General features: G+C 39.1%; 1 protein-coding gene across 1 annotated transcript; it reads left to right on the top strand.

Moving 5' to 3' along the window:
* Positions 1–10,826: 10,826 nt before the first annotated feature.
* Positions 10,827–26,463, top strand: LOC109214488. The gene is made up of 18 exons (XM_019378408.1): positions 10,827–11,184; positions 12,186–12,252; positions 12,484–12,597; positions 12,949–13,145; positions 13,495–13,659; positions 13,778–14,101; positions 14,388–14,470; positions 14,885–14,969; positions 15,119–15,319; positions 20,585–20,644; positions 20,883–20,962; positions 22,228–22,508; positions 22,591–22,682; positions 22,753–22,882; positions 23,692–24,881; positions 24,961–25,250; positions 26,028–26,195; positions 26,317–26,463. The coding sequence occupies exons 1-18, from the start codon at positions 10,942–10,944 to the stop codon at positions 26,432–26,434; spliced, it is 3,888 nt and encodes a 1,295-aa protein (XP_019233953.1). The 5' UTR covers positions 10,827–10,941; the 3' UTR covers positions 26,435–26,463.
* Positions 26,464–26,469: the final 6 nt, after the last annotated feature.

Raw genomic sequence — 26,469 nt, 5'->3', positions numbered from 1 at the left:
TTGAATTGGAACTAACAATCGTCTTTTCTTGATACAGACAATGGTTCAATCTAGGGGAAGAGGTGACACATCTAAAAGGAGGGGTGAACCTTCTCGGGGACGAGGCAAGAGAGCCTTACCTCTTGCCCAACAAAAGGAAATTAGAAGAAAGGCAACGACGGGGCGAGGGAGAGGTGCAAACCTCCTCGAGTCACACTCATATGCCCCGCCTAAGGGCGTATCAGAGGGCAACTCACCCTCTGTTCAGGAACAGCCAGCTGTAAAATCAAGGCCATCAGGGAGATTCCAACTCAGGGACGAGCCGTCCTCATCTCACAGCACTTCCGAGGCATCAGAAAGTGCTAGTCATGTTTTGAGCCTTCGGCTGCACCAGTCCTTATGACACAGGATACACCCGTTGAGGATATCCCTGATGATGGCAGAGGGGGAGATGCTACAGTTGTCGGTCTTGAAAGAATAGAAGAAAGAGGTCTGGAAGGACCAATTTGTCAGCCTAGCAGCTTTCACTAGCTTTCGCATATAGTGGCCGGCAAGGTCGTTAACCCTTCAGCGACAGTTCTTACTGACAAATTTGGAGAGGTACAACTCGGCCGTGCTGAGACAATTCAGAGAACGCAAAGGGTGGATGTGGTTTACTCAGAGCATAGTGGATGCCAAGGAGTACCTTGTCCGAGAATTCTACGCCAATGTGGCGCATATCAAAAAGGGGACAAAGGTGACAAAAGTGTGTAACCTCAAAGTGAGATTTGATCAGCACAAACTTCACATACTTGGGCTTTGATGATGTCGAGCCAAAAGAATTCTTGGAGAAGTGTGCACTTGCAAATGCAGTCCGTCCTTGGTTAGAGAAGATTCTAGCAGCACCAGGACCACCACCACCATGGATTGCTGCTGGGGTTCCTATCCACCAGAGCACACTGAGCTTTGAGGAAAAAGGGTGGCAACCCTTTGTCTGTAGCAGACTGGACCCGAGTCAAAATGAGACACATCTGCCGATTTCTCAAGCAGTTTTGGTTGCTTATATTATGGGTGGTTACCCTATCAATATGGGTGCCGTGATGTCAGCCAACATCTCAGTGATCACTCGGTAGGATGACTCGTCCTACCCGTATCCCAACACCATTACAGAATATGTTACAGATGCAAGGCTAGAGCCAAGGAATTTTGATACAAAGGTGAAGTTGAAGAATCCATTCTCTTGGTACTCACTTATGGATGCGAACAACCTAAAAGGGAAAGTTCACCCTTCTACCACCACATGCCAGTTTGATGAGCCAGTCGTGATAGTTGTTAATACAGATAATGTTCCATCCACTTTGGCCGAGCCTTCCTCCAGTGTCGTAGTTATGCCTCCACCATCATCTACAGTCCTTACTGCAGTTCCTGCCACAGCTTCCACCTCGGCTTTGAAGTTGGTGCCCATGCCTATTGGCCCACTCTCTGCGTTGTGAGTCTCCTAGATATTGGCGAGCCACAACAACTGGATACAGACGGCCATTGCAAAGATTTCTGACTTATCTAGTGCTATTGCAGCGCAGTCTTCTATTCAGGCACCTCAGATTCCCCCGACTGTTGAAGAGACATTGAAGAAGCTCCTAGAGAACGGAACAGTATTATGGCTACATTGGTACAGCACTGGTCAGTGATCGAAGAGCTGGGAAAAGAAGTAACTAAGATTAAAAAATCCCAGGATAGCAAGAAGTCAGTGGACAAGCTCCGAGGAGAAGTGAACAGAATTGCTACAGCCATAAATCTTCCATTTGACATGTTACTTGACCAGCACCAGACGGTACCAGATCCCGCAGCCACATCTGCACCGGTAGCACCAGCTGACCAGTCTGCTGAGCTAGGACTTACTACCGACACTACTGAGGCAGTGCGTTAGAGTTTGCCAACCCAGCCACACCTAGAGTTCAGGATGATGAGATCTAGTTGGCTGAGCTGGAGGGCAATGACATTGCTGGGGACACAAAGATATCCAAGGATCCATAGGGAGTTTTCTTCACTCTTACCCCTCTATTACTCGTATTTTGTTTAGCATTGGGGACAATGCTTATTTTTATTCGGGGGGTGGAGTTTATTTGTCATATTTGATACATTCTGAGACATTGGCCTATATTAACTTGATTTTATTCTTATTCATGTATATATATTCTCTCTCTTTCTCTCATTATGTATATATATTCTCTCTCACTCTCTCTCTCTCTCTCTCTCTCTCTCTCTCTCTCTCTCTCTCTCTCTCTCACTCTACCTATATTCCAGATACTCCTATAATGGCAATCGAACGATCGCCTCCTTCTCCCACCATTAACACCACTCCCACTTCTCTATCATCCTTAAAATCATTCCCAGAGATTCACCATTTCACTCCTTCCAATACCACTGTATCCACACCTAGTTCCTCCTCTTTTCCTATGGTGCTTCCCTTTCTGACAAACCCTGTTTCCCTTCCACATATTGAAAACCCTATGTCTCGTCACTCTTCTGATCTCATCAAAGAATACTCAGGAGCTTTTACCTCTCAAGTTTCAGAAGTCTCTGAGGACGATCCTGATCAGTATCTGAACTCCTCAATGTTGGACTTGGTGACACTCACAGAGTCACCAGAAAAGGAAGCAGCGCATAACATCATGGCTATCGCTGCTGAGAGTCTGATAAATGAAGGAGCATATCTCTCATCTGAGTATCAGGGGGAAGACACTCTATTCTTGAGCGATGTAAGAACTATAGTACTCCTCGAGTCTTTGGATCATGAGACGCTCCCAGTAAAAACTACTGAAGAACCTGATTCTCTTCCAGGCAAACCTACTTCTACACCTCCTGATCATCCTAAGCTCATAAGATCCTCCTCCAAGTCACCCACTATCAGGTCACAACAGAAAGAGGGTTTTGAGTCCACTGTGCAGAAAAATGGGAGGAGTGTCAAGACAAGGAACTTGTTGCTCTCGTTGCTTATTCTATATGTATAAATCTAAGTCTTTTAATGCTTCTTCATTACTGTTCATCTTAAGAATAATGGCCTAATCTCACCCCATACTTTGTATCTTTTATCCATCCATTGTTGATTCACCTCAATATTGATCTACAATATACCACTGATAACTTGAAACCTCTTACATAATCACCAGGGCTTACGTTTCATCGAAGAACATTAGAAGTAATTTTCCTGATCCACTTGGGGCGATACTATACTTCCATAACTGTATTTCATAGCTTTCTAATGTGATTTACCCTACATGGGTATTTTAACCCTGTACAATTCATGAAATCCCCCTTTTTTCCTCAAATCATTACCCAATTGAAGGCCCAAACACCATCCTTCATCTATCACAGTTACACCTTTATTCTACCACCAGGGCAGTATTCCATCTCTTTTAAATGCTATTAGTCTCAGACTGCTTTGAGGACTTATCCATTCTCGTCACCTTCTCACTCGCCCTTTCTTATCCTTTCTCTTGTCTTCCCAAAACTTTGTCGCTTTATCATACTTTAGCTTGCGACCTACTCATATCTATTTATATAATTCGCAACCTTCCTTCAACTTGCTTGCAACATATATCTCCTTATATTATTCTGGAACAACAATCGAGACATCACATCGTCTATGACTCTTCTTTATTCTCTTGACTAGGCCACTCGATACCTAGAAACCATAGACCGGAAGGTATGCCACTGGCGACGCTGCTATCATTCCTGGATATTGAATCCCCGCACTTCTAGCCTTCTATCCGAAGTAAGGACTATTCACAACCTTTTGTATTTGAGTATCTCGTACATTATCCACCTTTACCCTACTTATCTTAAAGTCTCACATCATATCTTCTATCTCTTTCATGACCTCCCTTCCACATAGGTATAGTTCACATCCACAACTTGAAACATTCTTATAATACTTGCACCTTTGGTGCATACATAATCTGGTGGTAGCTCCATACTGGTACTCTTCTAATTGGCTCTATCGTAGAGCCGTTATGGAATATGGTGGTTTTACTGTACTATCTCTCTTATGCCTCTGATATTAAGGATGATCCTGCAATGTTCTCAATCACAATTTCTATTATTGTCCGGGGCCAATTATCAGACTTCCGATTTACTTGGTTGATGTAACTCTTTAGTTTCCTCTTCCTTCTGGTCAACCATAATGTAGGCCTAATCTATATTCAGATCTGCGGCTCATGGCATTTAGTTGTTACTTTAGTCTTTCATGGACGCTATGGAAAACCACAATACAATCTTCTAATGATTCAATCCTTTGTTTATGATATGGACCCAATTCCTTCTTTTAGCTTATACCGGAGTCTTCTACGGCTGATCATTAATCGAATAATTCCTTTCGTTCAATCACAGTTTTCTTCAAACGTAAGAAATTGCTTGTCCTGGTCTTTTTGCCCCTTGTTGCGTGTATACTTAGCTTATCTGAGTTCTCACGCATGCCAAAGTTTTTGTGCAACTCATATGGTCTCGAATATTACTTTTGGTTTTACTCCCCGGTCATTAGCCATGGTAGGTGCAACTTTCTTTTGGAGTGCATACAATTTTGTAGTTAAATTGTTGTTACACAAGCCTTTCCTCTTTAGGTCACTGTGCTTTGGTTAAATCCTTCTTCCTTATTTCCTCAACTAGTCTTTCATTGTGGTACTTAGGGGGGAGGGGGATCCTCTGACTCCTGTAAGGCTGCGAGCTTATCACATCGTATGCCTGACGGAATTCTTGATGTTCCTCCTCGCCTATAATTACTCGTAGTTACTTATCTCCACGCCCTTGTGCTTGTAGGGTTACTCCTGAACTAATATTTTGATTGTCTTCGTGGTGGCACTTTCTTTTATTTCCGTAACACTCATACGGTACCTTTTTAACTACCCCAATTCCTATCTGAATAGATCTCAAGTATTACAATGTCGTAACTGCGAGGCTGAATTCACTATATTGGGTTTTACTATGATTATCTCGCACGATCTGCTGACTCATCTGCAACCTCATGTTTAGCCACAACTAGGCTCTTCCCGAATCAACTACTAATTACTCGTTGGCCCATTCTCATATCAATGTTCCGCGTAATCTTTCTTGGGTTATTTTCTTTATCTTAACTTACGTCTTGTACTGGCTCCTTATTTACCAATAACATCTCGGGCAGGAACCCTTACTTCCTTTCCTTAACGGCACACTTGCATAATGTTCTGGAATCGTAGCATACCTGTAGGATTCGAATAAATACAGTCTCATCCCTTTTCTCATTTTTATTCTTGCTTTACCATTCCATAGTTACTAGAACCACTTAATTCTGACTTAATACCACATCACTCCATATTCCACCCTTTAGGGGATTACTAAGATTTAGTGCTACGACGATCTATCTATAGATGTTTTACCTCTTCATCTTTGACGTCTTTTCACATCATCAATGGCCCTTACTCGCCTTGCGGTAATCCTCTTGTACCAAGGATAACAAAAGTTCTCTATTCGCGATGGTGGCACTTAGTGTAACTGGTACATACAGTCCCTTAAGCTTAACTTTGTACACATTGCTTTCTTTAGGGAAGCGTCTTCCTGAATGACCATTTTCTGAATTTCTTATGAATCTTCTTCTGTTGTCCATTCTATTATCGCCGGAACGCAATCTGAAATTCTCATGATGCCGGCCTTTATCAAATCACTCAGTCCCTAATTCATGATTAGTTTATCTTGTTCACCAGTCCGTACTGATTTCTATTACTCTGGGTCTAACTTTTCCTTCCGGTGATCATGTTAGCATCACGAACTTATTTCTTGAAATAAGGATACGACTTTATGGCCTATACTCTCTTTTGTTGTCTCAAGGCCTGTCACCTCTAATATTTTCCTTCATTTGACTATAGACTCTGTAATATTGTCATTTTTTTATCTACCGTTATCATCCATGTATCACATCTTACTCATAATGCTTCATTAACTCTCTTCTTATTTCCCTGTTAACATCTATGTCTATCACTTTATTCTGAAAACTCCAACAAGATATTCTTTTACTTTTAGCTCCCCTTTTTCCATCTACTAGCTCTTCAGGTTGCCTAACGTTCTTTATTTACTAGGGACAGGAGCCACACTAAGGTAATATTTATCCCCTCCAGGCTTTCAGTGCCTATCTTTTGTAGTACTCATATCTAGTTATACTATTTTAGAGTGCACCATCTGGGTATCTCACAAGGAGTTCTATTAGCACATTCGCAATATTCTTCGGAAATGTCAACTAACGCAAGTAATCCATTCACTAATTTGGGTTACCCTAACCCCCGCCGGATCCTAATATCCTGTCATTCTCTTAAATACACCTGCTAGCGCCCATAGGGCATAACTGAAATGGGTATGACCAATTGTGCATACGTCTGTTACTATTGAAGGTAACTCAAAATGCTTATATCTCTCTCTCTCTCTCTCTCTTCCTGAATTGTAGATAATGTTCATCTCTACTAACGGGGTACCTCGTACCCTTCTTCGCCTTGCTTCTTTTACTTGTTGAAACTTGTAACTTCTGATTTTCTCGTCGCTTTTCACCATATGGGTGGATAGATATTCATGCCTTAGGGCTCCTTAACCAGAAGCTTACACATCTTGGTACACACATGATCTGCTGAAGACCTTACATTTACTCATCATAAGCATCACACAAAATTGAGTTCCTCTTACTCAATTCTTCCATAGCCGCATTCAATCTCTACCCAATTGGAGGTATCATCATATTACGAATAAAATAGAAGCTAGGAGTTTTAATTCTTATAAGTGAGCTCTACCACACGATCTAGAGTAAGAAGAAAGAGTGTTAGTCTTAAATGCCCTGTAGCCTCCTGCTTTATAAGTGTGGTGCACGACACACCCATAAACAAGACTCTACTAGACACGGCTTGTAGACTCTCTAGGACAGAACCGCTCCACTTTTGTCACGACCCAAGCCGATGGGCCGTGACGGGCACCCGGTACCTTACTTAACCGAGTACCAACATAACGTATCTTTCATATTTCTATCATAGGTAAATGAACCGGAGTAAAGCATGAGGGAATACAAACTTATACATATGAAGTACGGGCTTATAAGGCCGACATGATTTTTTTTTGTATACTCGAAGCATAGGCCGACAAGGCCATACAATATCTATATACCTGACATCTGTCTATAAGCCTCTAAGAATACATAATATCATAAAGGTCGAGACAGGGTCTCGCCATACCAATCAATACATTGTACTAATCATACTGACCAAAGAAGCAACTCTGGAGCAAATGGAGTGCACCAACACCTTCCGCTGAGCTGATAGCTTGGAGGACTCTCGACCTGTCTATCAGGACCTGCGGGCATGAAACGCAGCGTCCCCAGGCAAAAGGGACGTCAGTACAAATAATGAACCGAGTATGTAAGGAATGAAAATCAGTAACTAGTAGACACGAGAGAAACGTGGAGTAAAAGACTCAACATGTATATCCGAATAACTCCGTGAATCATTTAATATTATAATATCGTGCATATGCGTATAAATACCATACCATGCATGGGTATATGCGTTCATAACATCATCAAGCCTCTGAGGGCATCCCATCATATCATCTCGGCCACTGTGGGCAAATCATCAACGTGTACCAGTTGATCAGGTAGTGGTGCGTATATAATGCCGTAACCTTTTTCCATATCCCATATACATATAATATACATATATATGCGTATATGACGCCATATGGTCATGATTCAACGTAAATGAATGCAATGCATGAAAAGTACGTCAATAAAATCTTTCGGAATGTCATAAGATCATTATGCCTTTAGTAGTATCATGAAGTAAACTTTTTTTTTTCAACTTACGTATTTTTCTGAGACCTATGAACAGATGATAGAATAATATGACACATGGGGAATCAAGAACATAAGCATCTCTAATATTTTTATGAATAGAGTCATGTATGGAAATTGTGCATTTGCACGTTTCGTTTGTGTCGTATGGATCATGCCAAAAGAAAGAAGGGATATCCTTAACATACCTGAGCCGATTCTCTTGACAATACCTCTAACACACGTCACTTGCGACAACACATAACGGCGGATTGAAGTAGGAAAAATTCATATGATAATCTTGAGAAAGATTGCACCGTACTTCTTTAGAATCGCAAAATCCCGTCGCTGTAACATTACGTAATCTCGTATGGGTTTTCGTTGTAGCTTCGCGCTTTGTCATAATGTTCATCCGCATTGTTGTACTACTAAATCTTTGGCTCCACAAGTAAAGCTCCAAATAACCATGAAAGAATATTTGAAAGTGCAAAGCTCCATGCAATTAAATCACCTATGCCCTCTTTGCCGTGACCACTAGTAAGATAACAATCACCTTATTAATTGTCGCAAGGTTTCACGGCAGCCCCCTCCATAAGCTTTGTTCTCTTGAATTGTGTCTAATAATCTCTTTATCTTGGAGATTTGTGGGCCCCCCACTCTGTGGATGAGTTGGCCAACTAATATTCTAAATGTGCCACCTATATGTGGACTTTAAGAGTCACATTTTTGTGACTTTGCTGGCTTTGATGTGAAGACACGTTGGTGGATGTAATTCTTATCCAATATATTAACCAATTACCCGCATAATTAAGAATTATCTCAACTTATTTAAAATGGTACTCGCTTTTAACATACCTTATACACCTTCCTATCATGGTCATGTAGTACCTTGTATGACACTAATTCATAAATGTCGGGTACTAACGCTCGGCCCGTATTTTATCCCAATATGTCGAACTTGGACGAAAAATTCATTTTCTTTGACTTACTTCCCCTCTCACCTTCACGAATTTACTCATCATTTGTTTAAAGTAGCATAATCCTTATAATCTCCAAATAATCCTTATGACAAATTCAACGTACAATACTACAGGGTGCAACATCATCGTAATTTAATACTGCGAAGCGTAACATCATCATAATATAATACAGCGGGACGTAATATTGACGTAATATTGCAGGGCGTAACAGGACTCCCCTCCCCTTTGATTCCCCTTTGTTTGAGCTATTGTTCATTTGCTGACTCGAACCCACAACTCTGGGATTGTAGATTGGGAGGTGGTGCTGACCATCTGAGCCATCTCCTATTGTATTGAATTCAAGAGGGGGGTGTTTAGTTGTTTCTTGAATTCAGAATATAAATAGGCTAGTAGTTTTTTTTCCTGCTTTATCAATAGGTGGTTGATTAATAAACTTTTTTGGGTCTCGGCTCAAGGCATAGAGGGAAAAATTACATGATGAATAATATCAAGTCTACCTCCCTGCGTAATCATGAATTCCAGCACTCGGCATTATCTCCAATAAAATTTAGTCGACTGAATGCCTCAATCATTGGCGGGGATTTCGCCCGTATCCAATCACCATTATAGAAATCTGATCTCACCGGGGTCGGGCGAAGGGAACCAACCGAGAATACAATTAAAAAGATTGATTGAAAAGCCAAACCTTAGAGTTCGATGTCGACACAATGCCTATTCCTTGTAACTTTTATGCTGATTTGCGGATCAGGAATTAGTATATTGACTCACTTTCATCCTTCTTGTTCATAGGCCAATGACAATTTTTTTAAAATGTTTTTGCATACTTTCGCATTCAGTTCTTGCAATCTTTTGTTGTTCCGTACCAGAAACCAATACTAATATAACCTTCCTTAATACGCATAAAACTTTTTTAGCCAACCCTTAGCTTCTCAAAAATTATCTATCTCGAATATGAATTTAATGTAACTTAATCTAGAGCCCTAGTATCACATGCATACTCTATCATTGTAAACATAGTCATGAACCTTCATTTGATTTTATATATATACAAAAACCTTTATTCGGACGTTTATTCTAAAAATAGGTAGTCGGATTTCATATCTTAATTTGATACCATTCTTCGGGTGTTATGTTTTGTTCTAAAAGAAAATATATTCCACGTGAAAACAATGTCCTCCTTCTTGTGATATTAGGTGAAGAAATCTAATTATTTAATGGCTGAATTTGAATGAGTAACAACTTTTAAACAAGAGTTGTAACAAAAGTCGCTCTTGATTTATATGTTTGCATGGAATCACTTAATGGTGATATTGCAGTATATCATTGAAACAGTTGCATATGATATATGTCGTTATCGATGCTTGCACTGTGTGTTACTTATGACTCAATTATTGCTAGCATAACATGCGCACGTATGATACGGGAATAGTTTGGATCCCTATTTGAGTAGCGACATTTTACCTTTATGCCATCCGAATATTTGGCAATTTGCACTAGCATAAATTAATTTTGTCGCAAGTTGGTTCCATGCATTGCATACTTAATGCTCAGGCATTAATTCTCGTACAAATAATTATCTTTCACCGCTCAAATACATGCAAGATGAATAATTGTGTCTCATATCTTTCTCGCTTTGTTGTATATGAAGGAGCGATCCATGACTAGTAGTTCTAATAAGTCTCCAACATATAAAATATAGTTTCACTAATAGTGTTTTTTTGGTATGATTAAAAATTAATCGTAGTAAGTATTTGATCTACGCAAATTTTATTATCCCATTTCATGTTCTGTAAGTAATTTAATCAAACTTTTTGGTGAGTATAGCTCTGTTAAAGTTAAACAGTAGAGCTATAAACAAACTATTGACAAATATTTCCAAAAATGCTCTTAATCAAATATACATAACAAAATTGATTAATGCAATTCAACTGCGCGCGGGAAATCTGAACGTAATGCCGAGCAAAATCGCGGGAAATAGCAACCATAGGTAACCTACTACCGTTTATACCGGTTACCGTATCCATTGTTTTCATATCACAAAGAGGGCTCCACAGCCCAGCAACAAAAGGAAAAAGGAAAAGCAAAGAGGGAAATTTTGGGGAGCCCTCTTCATTGATCAAGCTAATTGGAACTCCTAATTTTGCAAAAACCCTAACGAGAGCTGATCCAATGGAGGAGGAACTAGTAGACGAAGGACTTCGTAGCCGGCGTAGGTTAGTCCAGGCGACGCTGTTTCCGAACAGTGGGAAGCAAATTCCAGTTAAAGGAGGAGCTGAAGAAGAAGAAGAGGATGAGGAGGAAGAGTGGTGTGAGAGCCAAGAAAATGGCAATAAGACGAAAGGAAAGCAGAAGAAGAAGAAGAGAAATTCCAAGACAACAACACCGCAAAGTCACTCGCGAGCTTCTAAGAAGGTTAATTTTGTTGTTAGTTTATTATCTAAAGCGCTTGAGCTGATTTTACAACAATTGTGTTTAATCTGACTAATAGCCCGTTTGGCCAAGCTTCAAAAATCAACTTATTTTGATAAGTACTTTTTTTTTAAAGTGCTTTTACCAAAAGTACTTTCGGTGAGAAGCAGTTTGTGTTTGACTAATTAGTTTGAAAAACACTTCTGAGCATCAATTATTGTTTGGCCAAGCTTTAAGAAACTGCTTTAAGTGTATTTTTCTAAAGCATTCTTTCCCTTCCAAAAGCTTGGCCAAACACCTCAATTTTTTGCCAGAAGTGCTTTTGGCCAAAAAGAAGCTTGGCCAAACGGGCTATAATTTGAATGAATTAGCTTCAAAATTTCGTGATGTCAATAATAATAACAATAATAAAGTTAAGAAAGACGAATTATCTCTTGTATCTAGCTTGAGTGTGGCCCTGGTTTTGGATTGGGAATAGAAAAACCACTGGGTTCAACTTGGTTAGTTCAATGCCTCCCGGTTCTGAGGGTACTTCTAAAGAAGTGATAGTCTGCTCCAAAATCCTCCAAACCCACCATTGTTATATTCAAAAGCATAGAATTCTGTATCCTTTTTTGATAACCACGGTAGTGTTGGGGCTAGCTCGTGTACATACTTAACTATTTCACTGGGTACTTACATCCTTCCACCGATGCAGGTCCTGCAGAAACTCTGTCAATCAAGGCTAGGCAGATTTTTTGATTCACCCTAGCTTCTTCAATCACTAGGCCATACCCTTGGTTGCACTGACAATTTGTATTTTCTCCCCTTCTCTGCCTTGTCCATTTTTTTGTGCCTACACTGGTCTCCTACCGTCTGCTTTCCCTTCTCTGCATCTACCTAATATCAGATTTTTTTGATTATCCAATTATGTAGAGAGAAGAGTAAAACCTTGCTTAGAAATAGCAGAGAAAGGACTGAACAACACTGTATCTCTGATTTTATTTGCTTGCTTTAATATTCAGGTTGCTCTAAGTGGTAAAGAAACTTCAAGCAAGGAAATTCCTGATGGAGATTCTCCAGTTACTATCAGTAAGTGAATTACTTAAAAAGATGTTCTTTGCATTGTCCATACTGACAATAAAGGTGGGGCCTGTAAGGGGAGAGAGGATTAAGGATAATCTATGGGGAAAGAAAGAAAACATTTCTCCTATGTGAATTATTGAATGCTGAAAGTGAAAGAACGATAAATGTCTTTCTAATTAACCAAACAGAATGACAGATTTTGTTTCTTATTTATGCTTCTTTTGATGTTTTCTCCAGAAACGGATTTCTTTCTAAAGATTTCAGAGAGAAAGAATCAGAAGAGACAGAGACATGAGCAGCTAAACATTGGATCACCTGAAAAACTCCTAAAATCTTGCTCACCTCCTGCAAGTATGCTTTGTCCTTTTTCCTGGCTATCCATGTTTTTAATTATTTTTCACTCAACTATAGGGCATCATATTTTTGATTAAGGAACAAAAACTAAGGCATCATATATTGCAGAGGGAAACTTTAGCATATCTTGTGTCTAAAATTTTTAAAAAGGGGTACGAGATAGATTATGCAATGGAAGTCCTTTAGAAAGTTGCATGCACTCTTGATGCTGCAATTCTCATTGTTCAGAGGTTTTGTCCTCAGATGTTAAGATTCTCTTGTCCAACGAAGTTTGAATTTGGAAACCAAATTTGCATGCTATAACTGTTGTTGGCAATTTATTGCTTCTGATTGAACACTGTTTGGAAGATAAGAAGACTCCTCGGTCGAAGAAGAAGCTTGCTAGCTCAACACCAAAGAAATGCCAATTGGATGTCACGGGAAGAGAAGAAGTGCTGATCAGTGGATCAATGGAAACATGTTTGGTTCCACGTAACCTTATGCAAGATGAATCAATGTTACACTCGATGCCTGATCTCCGAATGGAGGCTAGAAAGACAGCTGAGGTTAGTTGAACTTTTTATTTTTATTTATTTATCAAATGTGCATCACCTTGTTTAAGTTAGAACATTCTCATTCTTTTCATTTCTTCTGCGAATAAAAGCAGGATCTTCTTTGTGGTTGAGTTATGATGATTCTGATCCTTCAGATTTTTCATTTTAGCACTTAATGCTGGATCCTGTTATGCTTCTTGTAAATGTTTTTCTTTGATTTTTGTGTGATATCTGCAAAGTTTTTCCTGATGTTTCTTTCTTCTAGATTTTGCAGAATATGGTCCATTTCATTTTCCTAGTATCACACAACTGAAGCTACAGTTCTGTTTTGGTTATTTATAACTTTCTTTACTTTCACCAGGAGGATTCCCGCAGATATGCAGGAAAACAAATACATCCTTTTTTTCAATCCTGCAAAATGGGTAAGAAAAGCCAAGAAGTTATTGATGTGGAGAGTAACTGGTACTCTTCTGAGGAGGGGAAAAGCCTTTCTTTCAGCCCTATTCATGTATTTGAAATAGTTACGGTACGGTGTACTTTCTCAATTCTATACATAGTATGTACATGGCTGTCTCCTATGCTACTCCTGTGATAACTTTGTCCAGTTCTTTTGCTTGGATGAAATATAAGAATTCCCTTTGCAGGAGGATGAAACTGCCTTTGATTGGGGTCACTGGATCTTTTCTGAAGCTTCTTTTCTCGATAATGATGTTGTGCTAGAATGTGGAAGCTCTTCATTCTCTGAAGGTTCCTTCACCTTGCTGCAATTTGATAACTTTTCTTGCATCTCTTATCCGAAGAAAACATTGTCACAGCAAAACAAGATTGAATTGAATCAGCCTACTATTTCACAAGATGAAGTGGTTTCTGATCATTCTTCTAGAGAAACAAAATTATATCCTGCAGCATTATCCGTAGTTGCTGAGGAACAAGTCAGCCACTGTGAGCAGCTAAAGAAGGCAGAAGTTGTAAGTTCTGCCATAGCCTTGTTTGAATTTATACTGTTTGCTGCCCATATTGACTATGCCCCAAAGTGTGGACAATATACTTTTTTTAGTGAGGATTATAATTTTGAGTTGGTAATTATTTTCTAACTGGGTATTTTGGTTGACTTATTGCGTCATGTACAATCCTGCTTTCAGAGATACAGAAAGAAGTAAAAGGCTTGATATTCTAGTCAATTTATGAGAGTCTTTACGTTTCATATCTTTTTGTCTGATCATCCGATAATGCTTGTGGTTTTGATAATTGTAGGCAAATGTAGTGGACACAGTTGACTCCCCCCAAAATAACCTCAGTTCAGATGCCAAGAAGCAAGGTAGATTTTTTCAAGAAAGGTGAGGATGTTTATGATCTTGATGGAGCAAACAGTTCTGAAGCTTGTTAAAATTATGCTACTCTGTGCAAGCGGTCCTGTTAGACCTTACCAAAAGGTCCAAAACAATGAGAATTAATAAAACGAGCTTTCTTATATTGCAAGCTGATACAGTGTGTGCAATCCAGGTTGTTCCCATCACATTCTGAAATTATGAATGTGTGCACATCATAGTTTATTCCTAGAATACAGGATAAAAGAAACTTTTGCTTCTTGTTGACTTGAAATATGTGTTGCTCCTTACAACAACTACGTCTCACCAAGTTGGGATCGGCTATATGAATCATCACTTCTCCATTAAGCTCAACTCATGTATTATGGGTGCTGCCTTTTTTATGTATTGCTGATTTACTTTTAACTATTTTTTCATGTTCAGGATAGTATCTGACTACCAGATCAGTCCCACTCGGCCCAAAAGTTGTCTATGGACAAACAAATATCAGCCTGAGAGAGCTTTTCAGGTGAATATCTCATTTTTGATACCGCCACTGTTAATATTTATCTGTCTATGTTGGTGAAGACAAGTCTTAAAAAAGATGTTTATTCACTCATATGTTGACATTTCTTCCATAAGCAGTATGATAAATGTTCTCCAACATCTTGTATGCAGGTATGTGGTAATAGCGAGCCAGTGAAACTTTTAAGTGATTGGCTGCATCTTTGGCATGAAAAAGCTTCTCGCACAAGCAAACCATGCATTCTTAGTGATAGAGTTACTCAAGACTCCTTTGACAGCCTGTATGAAAGTGAAGCCGACTCTACAAATGAAGAACAGCTGAAGAATGTCCTCTTGGTATCTGGACCAGTTGGGGTATGTAGCTAGTTTCTGCTCTCCTATTACAAGAAGCCTTTGCATGTTCCTGGAGTTCCCAATCTCTCTCTCCATCTGTATGATCCCATTTCTGGTCGATAGCTTAATCCCATGTGTTATATCTTACCGAGAATTTATATATCTATGTGCTTATGAAACAACAACCCATGGTTGTGAAGTATATTGTGAAACAAATCCATGGGTTCTTTCATAAGTAAGTAGAAATACATTGCACTAGCTTGGGTTTACTTTAAGGGATTGTTAGTTTCCTTCTTTCTTTTTCTTTTCTAATAAATAAACTAATTGCTAAGATTTGAAATATCATCTTCATCAAAAGAATTAAAATTATCAATTTGTCCAAAATCCATCAATCAGGCCAACCATTAGTCATTTCTTTTTCTTTTTCTGGTTAGCGGAGCAATAGTTCAGGTTTCACCTTGATTGACTTTTAGCAATCTCCACTTTTCCTTAACAAAGAAGAAAGAAATGTCTACCTTCCCTTTCCAAAGAAAAAGAAATGTCTACTTTTCATCTCCGAAGAAAAAAGGAATGTCTACTTTTCTTTTCCCTGTCCATTTGGCATTTCAGTAGAAGTCAATTAAAATGTCTGATTTATGAAAGAAAGAGGGGCTTTTGAGGAGGAGGAGGTGCACGAGGCTGTGTCGAGTTGTGCTGGTGATAAGGCACCCGGGCCTGATGGTTTCTCCGGCCTTCTTCTAGCTCTGCTGGGACACCATCAAGGGGGAGTTGATGGAAGCCATTGAATACTTCCATGTGAATGGTGTTTTTGAGAGAAGCATCAATGCTTCTTTTATTACTATTGTGCCTAAGAAAGAAGGTGCATCTTGTATCAGAGACTACATGCCTATTAGTCTCGTGGGGAGAATTTACAAGTTTCTAAAGTGCTTTCCAACAGACTCAAGAAGGTTCTTGACGTGTCTGTTTCGTCATCCCAGAATGCGTTTGTGGAAGGTAGGCAGATCCTGGATGCTGCTTTCGTGGCAAATGAACTTGTAGACTCCAGAAGGAAAAATAAAGAACCTTGCTTACTATGCAAGTTGGACCTTGAGAAGGCTTTCGACCATGTCAATTGGGAGTTCCTGGATTTCATTATGATGCGGATGGGGTTTTGGGCAAGATGGAGGGGATGGATCAAGTTCTGCATTTCCTCAGTCAGATTCTCTGTCCTGGTTAATGGTAGCCCGTGTGGTTTCTTTGGCAGCTCCAGGGGTCTCAGGCAAGGTGACCCCCTATCCTCCATGCTATTCATTCTAGTGATGGATGCTCTGAGTAAAATGATGGATCGTGGGGCGGGCGGTTGCTTCTTGAGAGGATTCTCAGCTCCGATCGGGGTGCTCAGTGCCCGAAGAGTCTCTCATTTGCTCTTTGCGGATGACACCCTAGTTTTCTGTGATGCCGATATGGATCAGTTGACCTACCTGAAGCAGATCTTGAAGTGGTTTCAGATAGTATCAGGATTCAAAATCAACCTCGGCAAGTGTGAGATCTCCCCGGTGGGTGAGGTTACTAGCATTGATGCTTTGTCTTATGTTCTCAGATGTAAGGTGGGCTCCCTTCCCACTACTTACCTGGGTCTCCCTTTGGGCGCTTCGTATAAGGATACTACGGTTTGGAATCCAGTGATCGAAAGGGTTGAAAAAAGATTAGCAGGCTGGCAGAAATGGTACTTGTCAAAAGGCGGTAAGGAAGTGCTTATTAAAAGCACTTTATCGAGTATGCTTGTCCATGTTGCAAGCTCACAGAAAAACTGAAGCGGCTTCAAAAGAATTTTCTTTGGGATGTGGCGGATGGAACTAGAAAGTTTCATTTAGTGAATTGGCAGACAGTCACTTCCCCAAAGAAGTGGGGTGGACTTGGAGTAAAAGATCTTAGGGTGTTCAACATAGCTTTGTTGGGGAAGTGGCTGTGGAGATTCGGGGTAGAAGAGCATGCTCTATGGAGGGAGGTCATAGTAGAGAAGTACGATTCCACGGGAGGGGGTTGGAGGACCAAGGCAATCACAGCACCTTTCGGGTGTGGCATGTGGAGGAGCATCATGAAGAATTGGGAAGCCTACAGTGGCAACTGGCAACATCACTTACAGGGTGGGAGATGGAATGAGAATCAGCTTTTGGAATCATAGGTGGTGTGGAGAGGATACTCTGAGGGTCTCCTTCCCCCACGTCTTCAGAGTCTCAAACCAGAAGGAATTGATGGTCCAAAAGATTCATAAGGAGCATGAAAGAGGGGGGGGGGGGGGGGTAGTATGAGACCTCTCATTTAGAAGGAACATGCAAGATTGGGAGATTGCGGAGCTCCAAGATTTGTTGTCACTGCTATATGGGCAAGACAGGCCCCAGCCATCTTGTGATTCTTGGAGATGGGGTTTGCATGGCGATGGTTTGTTCACCGTAAAGTCCTTTTACCAGAGTATGTTGGTGAGAGAGGAGGCCACTTTTTCAAACTCCTCGATTTGGATTCCTAAGGCGCCTACGAAGGTGTGCTTTTTTGCATGGCTAGCAGCGATGGAGTGATTTTGACTGCTGAAAATCTGCGAAAGAGAGGAATTACACTTGTTAGTTGGTACTATATGTGTAAAAGCTCAGGGGAAGAAGTTGATCATCTTTTTGCATTGCCCTGTGTCCTCGGCTTTGTGGAGGGCAATCCTGAATCTTTTTGGTGTTCATTGGGTGATGCCAAGCACTGTAAAGGAAATGTTATATAGTTGGGCCGATCTCCATCGAAGAAGAAAGCAAAAGGCGTGGAAGTTTGCCTCGTTAGCTCTCATGTGGATAGTTTGGGGGGAGAGAAATAGGAGAGCTTTTGAGGGGATTGAGTCTCCTTTTTAACATCTTAAGAATAGTCTTTTATCTTTGATCGCTTTTTGGTGCACTCATATAGCCCCTACTTGTATAGAAGATTGGGCGTCTTTTGTAGAGAATTATGTTCTGATGTAAATACTCTACTTTTTAGTATACTTCCTGTATACGGGAGTTCTCTCCCTTTTGATTAATACAATTTACCTTATCAAAAAAAAAAAATGAAAGAAAGAAGAAAGAGAGTCTGATTTATGCAGATAATTGCTTTGGCATGTTTTAGAAAGCAATAATAATACTATTTAAAATTTATGCCGTCTTTTATATCTGATTTTTACATTTACGAGTTCATATTCACGGCAATACATGTGTTAAGCATTATATATGTCAAAAAGTTGTGAATCTGTTCATTTGATAAACACAGTGAACTGAAATTTTTATTGCTTTTTCCGTTCCATTTAGTGAAAATATTTCCAGGGTTGCACTTTGTATTATGTACCCTAGAGCAAAGAACTTATGTTCTGCCAAATCTCAATTCTTGCTACAACAGTGTTCTTTTATGCTAGAATGAAACTTAGCCTTGAATAAATGTGCTTCATATATTACGCATAATCAGGTCATGATCACAAATTTTAAAGTCCCCCAACCTTTTGGGTGGTGGGGGTTGAAAGAAAAAAGGTATCATGTTCGTTTTTTTTACTTCTATCTATCTTCCTTTCTATGATTGCTCTGAGAAAAAAATGAAGAACATGTTGAAATGATGATTAACAATGTTACAAAATGGGCTCATTATATAGGAGAATAGGGCCTATGGGCTACTTACAGTGTTGTTCATAGTTACTCTTTATGCCTAATAAGATAGGTGATTATTCGATAACTAATACAAAATAAGTTGTGGTATCTTATAGGATATTTTATAATATCCTATATACTCAAATTAAAGAATCTAAACATGTTCTGAATTTAGAGATACAACTTCATAATTCTCCTGGAATTTCAGTGGCCTCTCAAACTCAAAGTGATGAAGATACTTGGATTTGCAAATCAAACTTCAAAGTCAAGTTGACTATAAAGGACTCTTAAGCTTATTTTCATTTCAATGTTCTCTTTTTGGAGCAATATGGCAGATGCACATGATACACAGGATGTAGAGGTCATGCTCAATTTTATTTGCTCTCTTCACAGTCAGTAAGGACACTTGTTTTGGTTGTAACTGTCTCTATACACCAGCAATCACTTGATGCTGGTTTTCATTCGTAAAGTACCTTACTTATAAGAAAAGGTTGAATATAAAGGAACACCTTTCATTGCCTTGTCACTGCCATGAGACAACCAATTGGGTAATGGTGCTACCATGAATCTATGAGGCAGAGAATAAGACAAGTTGTTTTTGAAATAATTACTGGAAATTATATAATCAAAGAAGAGTTTCAGTTCTCGAACTTTGGTATCATGAAGAAAGAGTAGAAGATTTTTCTACCATAAAAAAGAAGAGAAGAATCATTCAGAATACTGACATGAAATTTAGTGTTAGTATAGAAATGCAATTCCCAGATTTTTGTACCATGAAAAAAAGAAGATGAAGTTTTAGAAAACGTTTTGCTTGAAATGTCACTAAATAAAAGGACCAAAAGAGTAGTCGAAAGAGAGTGGATGATCTTTGAAAAAGAGATGCAATATCATCAAAGCTGTTACTGGGAAAGAGATGCGGGGCCACCAGACAGTCATAGGTGCCATTAAATGATCGCAAACAAGGCACATTGATTCCCATTATTCGCAGAAAAGAGGCATGGTGTCAACGAAATGGTCATTGAAAAGTAAAATGGTGCTGCTAGAATGGTTGCTGGAAAGGAAAAAAAAAGTTTAGGCAGGCAGGCAGGCGTATGAGGGCTCGCCAGTAGGCGGGAAGTACTGAAGTCTATAATAAAATTGTGAAGGCTATGATACCATGTGAAAAGAGGAGAGAATACATCTTGTGTACAAGAGGGTGTCTTATATAGGAGTCTTTACTGTATAGACTATGGTAGATAATCAGTCTCGAGGCAATAATGTTGGCAATTATTTTATAATTGAATATATATTCTATAATCTCTCCTTATTGAAGTGCAATAAAACTAGACTTGTGAATTTGAACACAAACCTTTGAGAGGATTATGAAGAGAGGAAATGCCGTAAATATTGTGAAATAGATATTTGAGAGGTGTGTGACCCAACCATGCATCCTCCCAAAATCTGATTTTTCTGCCATTGTAGAAAACCAGAATTTTCCATGAATTTACAGCCATAAGAATGTACATGGCTAATCCTGGAAGTTACACACAAATCACTGCTGCAGTTTCTTCTGCCATAGTTCAATTAATATTGTTATGTTAGGCTTAATCAGACCTGCTTTAGTATGTTTTGAAGTAGCTTCTATTGCTGATTTTATGTGCTAACTAATATTATGCAGAGTGGGAAGTCGGCTGCAATTTATGCCTGTGCTAAAGAACAGGGATTTCAAGTTATTGAGGTAATTATGGTGAAAATTCACTATGTTATGAACCTTAAATTGCGCTTTGCACTATGTAGATGCATGTTGTTCCTAGCTAGCTTCCATCGACATGTAGCATAAGCAGTATATATCAAGGAGCATTTTAAAGATTAGATTTTTAGACGTGTTCAAACCAAACTCTTAAAAATGAGAAATAAAACTTCTTAAAGTTATCAAGCATCTACTTAACTAATCTTTTGGTGTATTGTCTTGCTAGGTCAATTCTTCAGATTGGCGAAACGGTGCTCTTGTAAAACAGAAATTTGGGGAGGCTGTAGAATCCCACTGGCTTCAAAGGTTCGTTTATGTCTGGATGCTAGTTTTCTTTTGTTTTTGGATTTATTTTGTGATAAAATTTTATTAGATATATGATTGTTCCTTTTGTTTTTTTGGGGACTTATTCATAACAAAAAAAATTTAAGATACAACAACAACAACAAACCCAGTATGTTCCCAACAGGTGGGGTCTGGGGAGGGTAGTCTGTACGCAGACCTTACCTCTACCCAATGCAGGTAGAGAGGCTGTTTCCAATAGACCCTCAGCTCGGAAAGGGTGAGAAGAAGAAGAAGAAAAGCAAGAAAGGAAGAGAGAAGGAAGAGAGAAGAAAAAGAGGGAGATAAAGGTTAAGTAGTACCAAAAAATATCAACGGGGAATACAATACCTGAGGCGAACAAAAACTACATAACGCAATAAAAATCTAAGAATATGAAGGGGCATGCGTGCTACCAAGAATACCGGCGAGGAACTAAAAAACTACCCACTAACCTTCAACCCTAATCCTCGACCTCCACACCCTCCTATCAAGGGTCATGCCCTTAGTGAGTTGAAGCAGCGTCATGTCCTGTCTAATCACCTCTCCCCAATACTTCTTAGGCCTACCTCGATCTCTTCTCAAACTTGCCATGGCCAACCTCTCACACCTCCAAATTTAAGATATAAAATGTAAATAATTGGAACACTAACTGTATCCTTTTTCCTTTGGGGTGTACTGTACCTTGTAGTTTGGTATACAGTTCAAGTATTTGCATTTAAAGATAAAACACTTCTCTGTGATGGTTCATGTTTTTTCTTTTGGGTACTTTATTGTTTTACTTTTCACATTTAGTTCTGGCCATCTTAAATTTGTATAAGTAAAAGCATAATTTAACATTCATCTAGAATTCTTAAACAACCAAGTAATGCATGCTGGCACACAATTCTTAGATTGGTCTTCCTTTAGCAAAAACATTTCATTAGTCAGATTTGGGAGGGAAGAACTTAGGCCTTTTAGTAGCCTCTCAGCATGTTTGTTGACCATTTTCTTGATGTGCCATGCTTGTTTGTAGAAAAGCTAGTTGAATTACTCAATGAATGTTTATCTTCGTTACCTATTTTCATATAGAAATTTGCTGCTCACAGAAAAAATGGGTGAAAATCTTGCAAAGTAGCCTATCTATTTGTTTCTTTTTTCCATGATGGGATTTTGCTTCATTTAAGCCAATTTATCTCTACAATGAATCTTGAATCTATAATAACTTGACATCCACTATTTCCATGTTGTCTGTTCGATTATTGTTTCAGGATTCAAAAAGATCCAGCGTATGTGGAGGACAAACTAGTGTCTGGTGGTGGAGTTATTGAAGTGATACCTTTGTCTGATGAGGAAAATGCTCCAACTGCCTGTGGAGTGCAAAGGAAACAAGTCTGGAGGGAGGAGATAACCCCTAATCATCAGGGTGAAACTAAGACTCTAATCCTTTTTGAGGACGTGGATACCGCTCTCTGTGAAGACCGTGGTTTTGTCTCTACCATTCAACAACTTGCGGAGACCGCAAAGCGGCCCATGATATTAACTAGCAATAGTAAGGGGGTTAAATGGTTGAAATACCATAATTTGTCAAGCTTATGTTTCACAAATTAAGTATTATTCTTCGATGTGAGTAGGTGACAATCCGGTGCTCCCAAACAATTTAGATAGGCTACAGGTGTGCTTTGCGCTGCCATCTTTGAAGGAGCTCCTTGAACTTGCACACATGGTACAGTTACTTTTTGCTAGTTTTGCGCTGATATCTATCTTTATTTGGCTAATCAAAGACATTCCCGTAGGTTTGTGCTAGAGAACAAGTTAAAATTCACCCAATGCTGGTAGAGGGGTTTGTCAATTATTGCCATGGAGATATTCGTAAAACTATTATGTATCTCCAGTTTTGGTGTCAAGGCCAAACTTTGAAGAAAGGTAATTCACCAAATATCAAGGATTAATGCATGCTTCAGGATAGTTGATTGCATGAATAATTCTTGTACCATTGCTAAAGAGGATGCTAATTGAGAAAGTTCATCAAGCAAAAATTCTGAAGCTTCATGTTATTTTGTAAAAATCAATCCTCTAAATCCAGTGCATACATCTTACTGGCAATGACGAAATCATTGATAACCTCTATTTGCATATAGAGCAGGTTGACATAGAGATTATCAATTTATCATGTCATTTATTTAGGACCTTGCTTAAGATTAAATTTTGACCAATCAAAGCTTCAAGCCTTTTGTTATTCATGAAATCTTAGATATCTTGAATGCAATGACAAATGAGTAATGGCAATGGTGTAGATATGAGGGGGCAAAACAAGATAGAAATATAGAGATAGAATCTCGGAAAAAAAGGACCTTTTTTCTCAAACACAAACTTGAGTATAGGACCCAAATCTTTGCTTGAAGCTCAAATAACAAGCAAAATTATCGAACTAAGAATTAGGATTCAACCCATAAAGAAACTTACCTTGAAAACTAGCTGGAAGAGAAAAGTTAGTTTAAATCCTCTCATAGTATCAATTGCCAAAATCTAATGGTTCGGTACACATAAAAGTGATGGTAAAAAGAAATCAGGATGCAGGAACAAGCTCTATCCTTATCTGAACAGTTCTCATCCTTCATGGTGATGGTGAAATTATGACTAAATTGTATCTACACACTATGTTTTCTTCACAGTAAAGTTTCGTTTAACCCATTTAATCTGGTGCTGTTTTTTTATTTTTATACTACGGCCAGATAATGACCTGCAGCTAAGATATAGTCCTCTTCAGTTTGATCTAGAAGCTGGTCATCTGCTACTACCGAAAATTATCCCTTGGGATTTCGCTTCTCCGCTATCGGAACTTGTGGATGAAGAGATAACTAAGTCGATGAGGGTAGATGAAGAAAGATACTGTACAAATGAGGAAGCAGAAGAAGTCGAGCTAAACAATATTACAGAAGAGAACAATTCTAGGGATCTTGATATGGGTGCTAACAATGTTGATGGAAAAAAGGACGCAATGTTGACCTTGCTCTACTCATTTCAGGATCATAACGAATGTACTTTGTTTGGTACTAACTCAGAATTTTCTGATGCCTCTGAATCACCGATTGCATTCACTCGAAGAAATACACTGAGAAAACTTGATAGAGTTATGTCTTCAGATTCAGAAGAAGAATGCAGCAGAGTTCCCGTATCGTTAGATCAACCTGAGATCGGAAATGAAGAGATTGAAACAGCATGCAGTTCACCCTCCCATTTTTCAGCCACTGAAATCTCCTGCAGTTTACCAACAGAGAATTTTCATTTCAAAGCAAAGAGGTTGAAAAGAAATTATTTGGAGACAGCTGATTATTCTACTGTGAATGTTGTAAGCAAGTCAGTGAATGTTTCCTGTGTGCCAGAGTCATCATTCATCCCTGAGACTCAGCTTACTATTGATTCAGAATTAATTTCAAGTACAGAGTCATATAATGATGTTGATGTCAAAGTTGAGGCAAATTATTGTAGCAATCTGTCCCTTCCAAGTATGTATTCTCTCAAGGTTGAGAAACTTGATGAAAATATTCTTTTATCTTCTGAGTATCAGGAATTGCAGGGTTGTAGTTCTGATAGAATAACGAAATCAATTCCTGGAGAGGTCGTGGAGCATTTTAATGGACAATGCATGGAGGATGTTCCAAGTGGATATCGGGTGTTGGATGAGTGTAGCCGCATGGACTTCATTAAAAGTTCTACATCCTTTAAGACTACTGTGGAGTTTAACCTGAATACTTCTGTACAAGATACTTGGAAGAGACTTCGTGAAGGTTACCTGGATCTGAGACAGTATATTACCCCAGAGCAGAAAGAAGCTTCTCAAATTCTCAATGTTGCTCATGAAATGAGTGATTTAATTTCAGTGGCTGATTTATTACTTGCTGACTGCAAACACCTCCTCTACGTAAGTAGTTTGTTAGATACATATATTACCTTTGTGTTACTGCATGTGCAGTTTTTGATGCTTGTAAGTACTCATCCAGGATTCGTTGGAGCCTTCAATGATCCCTATCGAAGAATCACATTCGTATAACTGGCATGATGACCAGTTGCAGATGTCATCAATTTTTGCTCAACACGGAGTTTGCCTTTTTGCTAAAGAAATTGCTTCTCTCGGACCGAACACTGCATCTGTATATGAGGTGGATTTGGCCTGGGAGATGTTGACATCCACAAACAGTACAATGGCTCTGGGAAAGATGGTTGGACAGAGTAGGAGAAAACATGAGGGTTTGCATTTAAGGCTACCGAGAACCTGTCATTCCTTCAGAAGGTATAGGACCATATGCTTCTGTTACACTTTTTGCTTATAATAACTTGTCCCCATAAGTAGTTGTGTATCTTCCAGTAAATTGCATATTAAATCAAGTTGGCTCTCTAACTTTAGATGTGTCTATTGCTTGTCACTGCTTAGACATGTTCAGCTTGGGATTTATATTCACAGATATTCAATCTATTACCGTAGAGCGGTAAACTGTTTAGAAAGAGAGTACAGGATGAAACATGTACAAACCACTCAAAAAGGATGATAAGAATTAGAGAACTATATACTTGCAAGGACTTCTGCTTTCTCTGGTTGGGAATTGGTGAAAGATCATAGAAGATTAAACCTCAGAAAAGAATGGACGGGGGTTTCTGTGAGGGAAATTAAACGAGTTGAGTGAAAGATCGTGAGCTGAAATTGTCGACTCCAGAGGTTCTGTATGGCAGCTTATTAAACTGCAAATATTTTCTTTCACAGAAGAATGGACATTTTTATGAAATCTAAAGATTGGATATTCTGATAGCCGATAGGCCATTGCTTGTTTGTACCAGGAAAGATTTCCACGTCAGTAGGTTTTATACAGTTTTTAAATGTTGGTTTTATACCACTACTAACTGTTCCCTGTCCATTCTTTGAATTTATTCATTTCTATGATTTGCCCAAAATCTCTAAGATTGGCCAATACATGCAACTGTTGTGACTTCTTGTTAGGACTTCGTTTTTAATTTAGCTCTTGATAATTACTGAGATATTTCTAAGTTGCCTTGTATTGTTCCTGTGTCTCAGCAAAGCGGATCTGAATGCATACAACTTACTTCAATCTGTTGTTCCCTTGCGCTCACACATTGCACTGAAAGGTGATTCATTTCACGAATATCTGTCTTCATTGAGCCAAATTTCTAGATTTGGAACCACCCGGTTATCGGAAAGCATCGGCAGGAGAAAACAGAGAAGGTATGGTTCATGTCCCACCAAAATGCAGTTTGTGCATTTCTCAACATCGCTCAAAAAAAAAAAAAAAATTCAGCATTGCTAATGACATGTTTATTTTTTCTATCCAAATTGAGAATTGCAGGGCACGAGCTGCTCAACACTACCTGAGTTCTGGTAGATTAGCATTGTCTCAAGATGACGTCTCATTACTTGGTCAATATAATTGTTACCAGAAAGTTTCACCAGGGTCTGGGACTTAATGTACATATAATTTAGTGGAGATGGCTTCCCCCCC

This window comes from Nicotiana attenuata, unplaced genomic scaffold (genome assembly GCF_001879085.1).
Source record: "Nicotiana attenuata strain UT unplaced genomic scaffold, NIATTr2, whole genome shotgun sequence".
Taxonomy (NCBI): Eukaryota; Viridiplantae; Streptophyta; class Magnoliopsida; order Solanales; family Solanaceae; genus Nicotiana; species Nicotiana attenuata.
The sequence above is the reverse complement of the archived record's forward strand: the minus strand, read 5'-3'. Positions and strand labels throughout refer to the sequence as shown.

What these genes read in the sequence shown, in the direction of transcription:
- LOC109214488 (XM_019378408.1), top strand. Translation starts at nt 10,942, where the DNA reads ATGGAGGAGGAACTAGTAGACGAAGGACTTCGTAGCCGGCGTAGGTTA. An exon ending in AGCCTGAGAGAGCTTTTCAG is followed by an intron (nt 14,970 to 15,118) that starts GTGAATATCTCA and finishes TCTTGTATGCAG; the next exon opens with GTATGTGGTAATAGCGAGCC. An exon ending in AGGGATTTCAAGTTATTGAG is followed by an intron (nt 20,645 to 20,882) that starts GTAATTATGGTG and finishes TTGTCTTGCTAG; the next exon opens with GTCAATTCTTCAGATTGGCG.